The sequence below is a fragment of the Schistocerca piceifrons genome, chromosome X (assembly GCF_021461385.2).
Source record: "Schistocerca piceifrons isolate TAMUIC-IGC-003096 chromosome X, iqSchPice1.1, whole genome shotgun sequence".
In the NCBI taxonomy this organism is placed as follows: domain Eukaryota; kingdom Metazoa; phylum Arthropoda; class Insecta; order Orthoptera; family Acrididae; genus Schistocerca; species Schistocerca piceifrons.
The window spans coordinates 803,023,633-803,035,030 of record NC_060149.1 but is presented as its reverse complement, the minus strand read 5'-3'; the positions used below and the strand labels follow the sequence as shown (position 1 = coordinate 803,035,030).

General features: G+C 36.8%; 1 protein-coding gene across 1 annotated transcript; it reads right to left on the bottom strand.

Annotated features, from left to right (window-relative positions):
* Positions 1-292: 292 nt before the first annotated feature.
* On the bottom strand, positions 293-9,143 carry LOC124721981 (heme transporter hrg1-B-like). Its single transcript, XM_047247148.1, has 3 exons — positions 8,831-9,143; positions 8,015-8,188; positions 293-846 (listed from the first exon to the last, which is right to left on the bottom strand). Exons 1-3 carry the CDS (start codon positions 8,964-8,966, stop codon positions 701-703), a joined length of 456 nt encoding a protein of 151 aa, XP_047103104.1. The 5' UTR covers positions 8,967-9,143; the 3' UTR covers positions 293-700.
* Between the last annotated feature and the right edge of the window lie 2,255 nt (positions 9,144-11,398).

The window sequence follows — 11,398 nt, the reverse complement described above, 5'->3', positions numbered from 1 at the left end:
CAGGTTTCACGATTTACATTACCCACAATCAAAGCAGACTTGCATCAGCCCTTCATACAGCTCTTAGGCAGCACAGTATTCAGCTATTAACTGTGACTGTAACAGTCTGAATGTTACACTAAAACTACTATACAAGTATTAATACAAACTTTGCAATGCAGAAATTTGATTTCCATAAGGTCCAGTCTGTGCCTTCACACATTTCAGCCTTAAATCACAGTCTACTCCAATGCAACAATGAAAAAATTGGTGGGGTAACAGTGGGAAGCAACTGAAAATAATAGTAGCCCAATTCTACTAAAATATTTATTTAAAAAATTCTGTAAGGATATCAAAAGCACACATCAAAGCGTCAGTGAATAATTTTGAAAACACACACTTTCACAACATGTAAAAACATCTATAAAAAGAAAAATAAAAAAATCACAACTGAATGTTCCTTTAAACTGCAAAGATTAGAGTTGGAACTCACAGGGCATATTTTCTTACCTCCCTCTCATAAAAATATATTTTTAAACACATTCACAGTTCAATACTTCAGAGCTTTTCACAGTATCTTTTCCATCATTAATATCAATATTACTCTTCCCTGTACATATGAAGTACCCTCAAGTTGTGGTTTAGGGATAAAACATATCACACTGCTCCCATGTCCAATACACATGCAATGAAATGCATTGGCTAAATAAATTTTATCATGCTACTGTGGATCATCACGCAGCAACTCCAATGATCTCAGGTATTTCCTGTATTTTGTGCAAATGACCATTATAGCAGCTCCCCACTTAACAGTCATCATAGTCCAAACAGCTGGTATTATTGTACTCTTTCCAACAGGAAACACAGCTGAAAGAATATACAGAAATAAACACACAGTAAGACAACTTTTAGTGTAGAAAAATAGAAATAAAATATAGCTTAGGACAATCATGTCAATAGTCACCAAGATGCTACATTAAATGCTAAGAAATGTCTACTACAACTGTGAAACTGGCATGTTCCATGTCATAGTGAGATGCTGCAATTATGATCCATGGAACATGCAGTTAACTAAATTACGATTCCTGATGCCTCTAGTAAATACAGTTAACTGACATGGCAAATATTATAAATTACAGATAGAAACAATTTTTTGCATAAACCATAAAACATCCTTTGGGCACCAAATACCAAATATTCTAAGTTAATGCTATACATTCATCAAAAGAAATTTTCCACTGCAGTTTGATACTGGTCGCGTGTGTGAAACTACTGATCCTTCCCATTCACTTTGACCCATAATCTCATCAAATAGCAACCATTATCCACCCATCAAAATCTGATGTAGGCAATTTAAAATTATGTGAACTCCCAACCCAAGACACACCTTCCAACCTAGCTTAGACCTCTGATCACACTACTGACATTACAAAAAACAACATACTATCAGTGATTGTTCTATCTGCACATATATGACTTCACATGCCCCATCTTTATGGTATGGATGAATGCAGACATCCTTTTAATAGGTTCAATCCCCACAGCTGTCTGCACTGATTCAGATGTACCACGATTGTTTTCAAATGGTAGGTAACATCTCTCAACAGAACTGAACATAAGATGATATTACAATAACTAAAATATTATAAATGAAAATTATATTAGAAACAACATTATAAAACAAAAATAACATCAGCATGTAAGTCATTATATAAGAAATATAGTCTCAATATTATGCAAAGGAAAGTTGCCACTCACCATATAGCACAGATGCTGAGTCGCAGATAGGCCCAACGAAAAGAATGTGCCTATCTACGACTCATTACCAACACTATATGGTGAGTGGCAACTTTCCTCTTCATAATATTGTTACATTCCATCCTGGGTTTTCCATTGTTTGAATAAATATAGTCTAACACATGCTATTTAATTCAGAAGTTCTGCTGAGTTCTGATTTGTCTTAACACTTGTCAGGAATGTCTCCTAAGAAATTTGGCTGATGGGTACAATCACTTATAAATACCTTCAGAAATGAAAGCAGCGTTAGTTTCATGTTCCATGGATCAGTTTCATGATAAATTGTGATGATCTAGAATGAGCCATTTCCACAAACACCACAAATTAATTTGTAAATATGGGTATATGTAAAAAAAAAACTTTTTATTAAATGTACATATGTGAGTTAGTAGTTCCTGCCAACCACTTTTTTACACAATCATTACAATACTATTAATTATTCTATGGAACATAAGAAGTTGTCATGGAGAAACTGAAAGTTTGTTTTCATGTCTGTCTGACATTTTTGCTTCACTGGGTAAGTTATAAAAATTTTTTGTTGTGGCACTGTGCACCTTAATGTGGAGTAATGAATGTCAGTTTTCCTTCTGGTATTGGAAATATGTAAATCATTGTTCCTTTTGAATTTTAGTGGATTATTAACAACAAAATTCATGAAGGACAAATACACTGTGAAGCAGTAGTCACAATACCAAACCCTTTAAATGTCTACACGTTGACTGTGGGTGAACACCACATATTTTTACAGCACATTTTTACACAATGACAAATTCCTTTCTACAGATGAGTTACCCCATAACATTGTTCATTATGACATTACTGAATGAAAATATGCAAAACATGTAACTTACCGATTACCCGCAAGATTTTCAATAATTCTCGGTATAAAAGTGGCTGAACTAAGTTGTTTTCAGAGTTCCAAAATGTGCCTTTTCCAGTTTAAATTCTCGTCAATATGGACACCCAAGAATTTTGAAGTTTCCACCCTATTTCTTATTTCCTTACCATGTGTTACACTTATCATTTATATAACACCACACAAATATATACACTTATAATTGGTGTAGTACACCTAGAAGCACAGAACTGAATATGTTGTGTCTTTTTTACATTTTAGAGTGAGACGATTAACAACAAACCAGTCAATGATACTTTTAAGAACCCTGTTTATCATTTCTTCTGTTGCTGTATGTATGCTTGGACTGATTACAATACTAGTGCCATCTCCAAAAAGAACTATTTCTGCTTGTTGTATATTACGTGGAAGATCATTTACATGTATGAGGAATGATAGCAGACCCAAGACTGGGAACTGGGAAACTCCATATGTGCATTCTCCCCAATCAGAAAAATTTCTCCATACTACACTGGCTGAATCACTAAATACAACTTTCTGCATTCTTTTGGTTAGATATGACATTACCTATTGATTGGCTATAACATCAATCCCATAAAACATCAATTTATCTAGGAGAATACAGTGATTCACACAGTCAAGTGTCTTAGATAGGTCACAGAAAATACCAACTGGCACTATTTTGCTATTTAATGCCTGTAAAATGTGGTGAGTGATCATGTAAATGGCATTTCAGTACTGCATCTTTTCTTGAAATCCAAACTGAGATTTCCTCAGGATATTATTGCTTCCAAGGTGAGAAATTATTCTAGAATGCATCACCTTATCCAAAATTTTGGAAACTGATTTTAGCAGCAAAACAGGTCAACAGTTGCTGAGATCTCTCCTGTCACCTATCTTAAATAGGGGGTTGACAATGGCGTATTTCAGTCTCTCTGGAAACATTGAGTTACTGATACATTACATATTTTGGATAAGACAGGGCTTATAATATGGGAGCTAATCTTTAGAATTCTATTGGAACCACCACCAAAACCAGATCTTTTATTTTTGAGAGATATCTAACTTTCTTGATTTCAGAAGGAGAAGTTGGTAATACATTCATGTGACTGAATTTTATGAGAGTTACTTTTCCTCAAACTGCTGTGCTTTTTCTCCTTTACTGTTTATACCTATGCTTTCTACTATATATAAGAAATGATTATTAAACATATCTGCTACCGGTTACTGATCATTTATAGTCCTTCCATTTAGTTCAGTAGTGATGTTATCCTGTTCTGTGGCATCATCCTGTCTTATTTCACTACATTCCACACAGACATAAGTCTGTCCTCAGAGTTACTGATTTCTGACATAATGTGCACAGTCTCTGATTTGTCAATAGCTTTTCTTAGGGCAATTTTGAGAAGTTTTGTTCTTGCCAACACATACAATTCCCTTTTCCTTTCACAAGATACTTTAATCACTCTATTGACCCATCGTCTTCTACATGACTGTTTATTACCTGCCTGATTAGCTTAAGCAGCAAACTACTTTCAATCAATGATATGAATTTATAATGGTATACATTAAATTTTATTTTGTTCAATACGAATTTCATCCCGTGGAAAGTGTTCTTTAAAACTTTTTTAGTGGAGTCATTAATTATTCTAACTGATTTCCACTGAGGAGTATCCATACTGTAAGGTACTATGTTAGTTTATTCTAACTGCATCGCGATCACAAAGAGCATTTGTTACTGGGTAAATAAATATTTTCTTGCTTTGAGATTCACCAAAGAAAACATTATCAATTATGGCCCTAGTGTCTTTATCCACCCATGTTGGTAATTACCAAGGTCAAATTTTAGGATCCAAATACAGTTTCCATATCATTTTTTCCGACCAGAATCCTTTAGAAAATCTGCACTGAAGTAACCACATACTATTAAATGCTTGCTGCTATCTGAGAGATAGGATAGTAAAGAACCCACATCCCTCAAACAATTGAAAATTTTGTAGTCAGTATCTATATACAGTTACAATTAAAAGTGTATTAATTCACAAGCCCACACGTATGTGCTGACCACCACAAATTCTACTAGTCTCCATGTTTCTGAACTTGTGCTCAGTCTCAATATATGTAACAACTCCTACTTTTCCCATATTAGTACTGCATGAGTACGATGACAGTCTAATATTTTATACGCAACCTACCTGACCCTGTGGTTATGTGGTGCTCAGATAGCCACACGATATGTATCTTTTCAGAGCTCTAAATTTTCCAAACAGACAAGAAGCTTCTCTACCTTATTATTATTTGGACAGTATATCATGGCAGTCAGCCATGACAGTAAACAAATGAGAACATTGGCTGCCCGAGTGGTGAGGAAGGAGTGGGAGAATAAGTCCCTCAACCCTCTGAGAGGGCTGCCATCCTACATCCGCGTTCTGTGCTTCCACGGAAACAGGACTGACATAAGGGTCAAAGGGATTGCTCTGACTACTTCTGTTATGGAGAGAGTTGCATTCGAATCCCTCTATGCAACAGGATTATAGTCTCTTCACTCATTTAAAAGTAAGGAAAAAAACAAGCAATCCACAACACAAAGCAAATTGGAGTACACAATGCATTTGGTAGTGGCTAGAGCACAACTGTTTGCTACAGTTGGCAGTAGTGGTTCAGGCCCAATCACCAACGGTATCTTCTTACGCAACCCTAGTTCAAAACACTCATCACCCAAAACTGCCACAATGTAGTGTCTGCATAAAACTCAATCGTCTAATATTTTGATGAAATAAGGTAACCTTACTTTTTCTGTTCATTCTTAAGCTTTTTTGTGGGGCTCTTCAGTTAGTATGGTTTGACTTCTTTCAAAAAACAATGGGTGCCTGAATAATGTTTGTAACCTAAAAAGGTACCTCTCTGACCCCAATAACCACAGCGATCTCTCGTCGTGAGATTCCCCCCCCCCCCCTTTCAAGAAGCTCAGCCAACCTCTCTTCCTCTCTCCTACTCAGGGGTAGACCATGTCTCCCAATTGTATATACAAATTAGATACAATATACATTAAGATAATTGAAGAAAATGGGTCGTAGATGCTATAAAATCAAAACCAATATTTGATTTAACATGAAAATGAGAAAGGAACCCTAAAATACATTGTGCTAAACAAGCCTAAAATGAGATAGCAGAAACAGAAAATTAAGTTAAAAAGGTTGAATTGCAAACATCAGAAATTCATCAAAAGGCTATTTTCCCCTCAGCTCTTGGTTTAAATTCAATACCCTGCTAGCAGTAAGGCTGTTAGTGACAAAAACTACTAACTTAAGTGAACAGGCAAATTCATGGAATAATCCACTGCATTACAGCACAAAAACGATGACTGCATGCTGAGACAACAACTGGATTTAATTTTGCCTTAAATACCACATTCAAGTTTAGGTTGCTATAGTATTCCTATTACAATCACAACGTGTTTCATGCAGCTACTCATCAGGGCCAAACCATTATACCTCCACTCACATCTGGTGAGAATTTGAAAAGGTGATAAATATATTCAACATTCGTGGTGAAGGAATAGTTCATAAAATTTAGTTCTGAAACTGAACACAGATTTTCACACACTACCATGGGCACGAAGACACCACTAACATATTCCTTTTATACTATCTCACAAACGTCTCATGTCATTCACTAATTGGCCAATTCTAATTTTGAATAATTAGGTAAGTACTGAAAATGCTACAATAATCAAACAGTTATATTACAAACAATAAACACTATCACGACATCACATTATTTGACCACTGCATTGGAGGATCATGATACTGATAGTACAACTCAGATGCATACTCATGATGTACCAAGTCCATGATAATATTGTATGTATAATTAGATGAAAGATATAAAAAACCTAACCACTTCTAAGCACATTAAATGTGCATGACTAGAAAGACGAAAATGTATTAGCAGTCCTATGTGGAAAAAAAAACCAGGATGCACTTTATGCATAAATGTACATCTTGATTGCACATTACTACACAATTAACAATGACTGCCATCATTGGATCATTAGGAGTATTCCAATGGGAGTACCAACATCATATAATCAGTACATGCAAGTAAATGACCATGTGCATTGGCACATGTAGCTTCATGTACTAAATATGTTACGTTTGATCCTGTATGACAATACTTCTAATGATCTGATGATCATGGGAAGCCAAAACTGGTCATTGTAAATTGTATAGTAATTTGCAGACAAGACAGACATTTATGAGTAAAGTGGCAACATGATCAACAACTTGTTCATAGATTTCAGGTCTTCAATCGGTAGGCCTAAACATGATATAGGTGTGGACAATACTACCTTAAGAAATCTCATAGCAAAAGCAGTTGTCTTAATTATTTAAAATGCACCAGTGTGATGACTTACGTTTAAAGGTCCAAATGTATACAAGAAATGCCACAAGGAATAAGTGTGTAATTCTGCATATCAGATGTACTTTAATGTCACACAGACGAGTGGGTTCTGTTTATAAGGTCTTTTAGGTAAATGTAGTTTTGCCATGGTCCACAAAAATTTCAAATAGTGATGTAGTAATAAACTCCACCCTTGTCATTTTCCAGACTAATACAGGTCCTTCAGCCACAATTCTCAATTGGCAATCTTATGAATAGTTAAGCTCACCACATCTCAGAGTCAGTAATGAAAATAAATAAATAAATATTCTCTTTGGGTGCATCATGAGCACAGAAGATTCCAGTTTTTATTAACAAAACAAGAGGTATTATTTAATAAATTTTTCTGTCATATATGAAAGAGCTCCAGTGACTGATATGAACATAGGTGACTATTACGATAACAGTACTGGTAGTGAATTTTGTTTCATCTAGAAAGATTTTCTGCCATAGCCTCAATCATTTGTAAATAAAAGTACAAAAAATTTCTCACAACAACAATGGCAGCTCCAAAATTTAGATTCAGTTCTTAAGCTGGAAAAAATCCATTATTGTGAATTTTACACACCATTGTCCTCATTAAGTATATCCCACTGCCAAAAACAGTTTTCAAAATGCAACTGATAGTGATGACACAAAATACTCTACTCACTCCCTCCTCATACTGTAGATCTATTTACGACAGAAAAATTTCCATAGCAGCTCACCACACATGTGCAATCAACATATGTAAATGCTAATATTTACAAGGTATTTTTCTCCTCCTTTAACTAACATATCCGGCAGCCAAACCGAATGATTATATCAGTGTAACACAAAGGTTTACGTGTTACAGCAGTAAGATACTGTCACATAGATATTTAATAAAAACGAACGAAAAAAATAGTATTACTTATACTTACTGTTTTAATTGCAAACTCGTAAACAATTTATACTTACTTGTTTTGTAGTACAGCGTGAGAAAAATGTACCACACAAAGCCTGCTGCGCCCAAAACTGTGGCCACAAAACCAAAATCACATATCCTGTTTAATGTCTCAATTGAATGCCATAACGAAAGTCTTCCTCTTGCGTGCAGGTAATCCAAATGAAGAACAAAGGCTGCACAAACACCTATAAAAGTACAACCGGTAAATACTTGATAAATTAGAGAGGGGGGGGGGGGGGGGGGGGGGGAATCTTGACAAGCTTCTGCATTAGACCTTCGGGTGAACGAAATTCAACAAATGCTATGCATATATCTACATGCGAAGTAATCTCTGGCTACTTGCCAAACGTAATCTTCTGGGGATTTCTGTGCTTTTCTCTTTCTATTACGGACGTTCGGCCGAGGCTCAACGGATACTCGAGTGATTTTGGACATCATTTCATGTCTCTCTCGTAACTACACACACGAAATAATAAGGTTCAGCTTTCCACGAACACAGCTTGCATGAAGAAATTATTTTCTGGTACCAATGGCAAAACTATGTTTACTAAACCTGCCACAAAGTGGCACTGCGCTTCCTTAGGTTCCGGTATGCCACACATTTCTCAATCACAAAAATTACGTATTTTACTTACACTTTTAAGAGCAAACAAATGTTTTGCTTTACCCCCAAAAAGCGCGCAAAACGTCATTCACTGCATGCCACTGAATGAATAACGCTACCCGGACTCCAGCTGATGGGTCTTGTCATTTAGTAACAATGTTTCTTCCTAAAGGCTCCTAAAAAACTATACATATATTTTGTCAACAGTGACAATTCCATTTACCTGAAAATAGTCCCCAAACAGATGCTTCATAATTCCGATACGGATTCATTAGAAACACAACAAACGCCGCAAAACAGGCTGCTGTTGCCAGAAGACAGAACGAAAGCAAGGCGATATTTTTAAAGGATAAGGCCATTATGCTTCACAAGTAACTTAAAATATCATTTCAGTCTACAAACACCAGTAGTAATTCACACCACTGACACATTCACCCCTTCCCTCCAACTGTCAGTAGCAAACACCGACCGCAACACGGTATTTCCCCCACACACATGACAATCACAAGTATCTACTGGAAGCGTCCTTTTCCAAAGTCCTTCTACCAAAGATAATAATAAAACTTCACCAAAGCCGTTCGGTATATCGCATGAAAATGTTCTTGTTGCGCGGATATTAGAGTTTTCTGTACATAGATCCTTGGGGTATTACTTCAATCACAGAATATGTTCATTCGTTTGAATCCGCAGCAAGGCATCTCAGTTACTATATAGAATACGAATTCAAATAACTACTGTTCAGTATCGATAACAGACTCCGAAGCGTAAGGATTGTATTGAGGCTCATGTTACGAGTGGCGGGTTGTATGAACTTCACAGAAGCGCGCACTTAAAGTAAACTGTTTCAAAACCTTACGAAATTTGCTTTTGACATAAATAAATGGTCATTAATTACATTTTATTAGGCAAAAAATTTCTCTATGATAGTACATTACCAATCCTTATTTTTTCATCAAAGGAAAATCTTACAATTTTGTGGGAATTGTGAAGGTTGTTGTTGTTGTGGTCTTCAGTCCTGAGACTGGTTTGATGCAGCTCTCCATGCTACTCTATCCTGTACAAGCTTTTTCATCTCCCAGTACCTACTGCAACCTACATCCTTCTGAATCTGCTTAGTGTATTCATCTCTTGTTGTTGTTGTTGTGGTCTTCAGTCCTGAGACTGGTTTGATGCAGCTCTCCATGCTACTCTATCCTGTGCAAGCTTTTTCATCTCCCAGTACCTACTGCAACCTACATCCTTCTGAATCTGCTTAGTGTATTAATCTCTTGGTCTCCCTCTACGATTTTTACCCTCCACGCTACCCTCCAATACTAAATTGGTGATCCCTTGATGCCTCAGAACATGTCCTACCAACCGATCCCTTCTTCTGGTCAAGTTGTGCCACAAACTTCTCCCCAATCCTATTCAATACTTCCTCATTAGTTATGTGATCTACCCATCTAATCTTCAGCATTCTTCTGTAGCACCACATTTCGAAAGCTTCTATTCTCTTCTTGTCCAAACTATTTATCGTCCATGTTTCACTTCCATACATGGCTACACTCCATACGAATACTTTCAGAAATGACTTCCTGACACTTAAATCAACACTGGATGTTAACAAATTTCTCTTCTTCAGAAACGCTTTCCTTGCCATTGCCAGCCTACATTTTATATCCTCTCTACTTCGACCATCATCAGTTATTTTGTTCCCCAAATAGCAAAACTCCTTTACTACTTTAAGTGCCTCATTTCCTAATCTAATTCCCTCAGTATCACCCGACTTTGTGAAGGTAATACAATGAAAATCGGTAGCTCAAAATATACATACACAGACTACATAAGTTTGCCAACCCGGTATTTATTAGTTTCTCCATGTTCCGATGATGTACTGATTTCGCAACTGTTTGTTTACTTAAACGCGGCATTTGCTTGAAATGAATTAAGAAATCATAAACGGCGAGGCAGTGGCGGTTTAAGACACAAGCCGCTGCTTGGGGCACCAAGCGAGAAGGGACGCCAGAGCCGCTACAACTTCAGACTCCCACATTTCTATACAGGTCGGATCACAATTATCAGCGACTGCTTGGGGCACGAAGCTGAGAGGGGCGCTCAAGTGCAAGATTTGTATACAGCGCACATAACAATTTGTACCAAAAACTGATGCATGTAAAGGTGCGCGAGAGAAAAGTGGGGGACTGGGGGGGGGGGGGGGGGGCATCGCCAAATGATAAGACACTTGTGTGGAAAAATGTACTTGAAGCGGACCTGCCAAAATGGTCGGATGGAGCAAACTCTACCCTCCAGCTGCACTGCCTCATTCATTTAATCCTTGTTGTACAATGATCTTTGATTTACATGAAATTCGCTCCAGATAATGTATAATATGAAAATAGTTTTGATCTTCATCGCTGCACACACTAAGGACACTCGCTGGTGACTCCTGGATGTTGAACATGGTGTTACACCCCTTGCACCAATGCAAGTCTGTTCATAAAACCTGCTCCACACTCATAAACATTCAATGCTGCGAAATGGTTTGAGTCTTATCTAACAGGAAACAAAGGGTGTCGTTGCAAAATACCTTTGCAGGAAGCAGTCAGTCTTCATCTGATTGGGAATAATTACATGTGGTGTTCCACAGGTTTCCATCTTGGGTCCATTGATTTTTCTTGTGTACATTAATAACCTCTCGTCTGTTACATTGCCAGATGCTAAGTTTGTTTTGTTTGTAAATGATACAAACATTGCAATAAGTAGGAAGTCAAGTACAGATTTAGAAATAGCTGCTAATCAAATTTTCACTGAC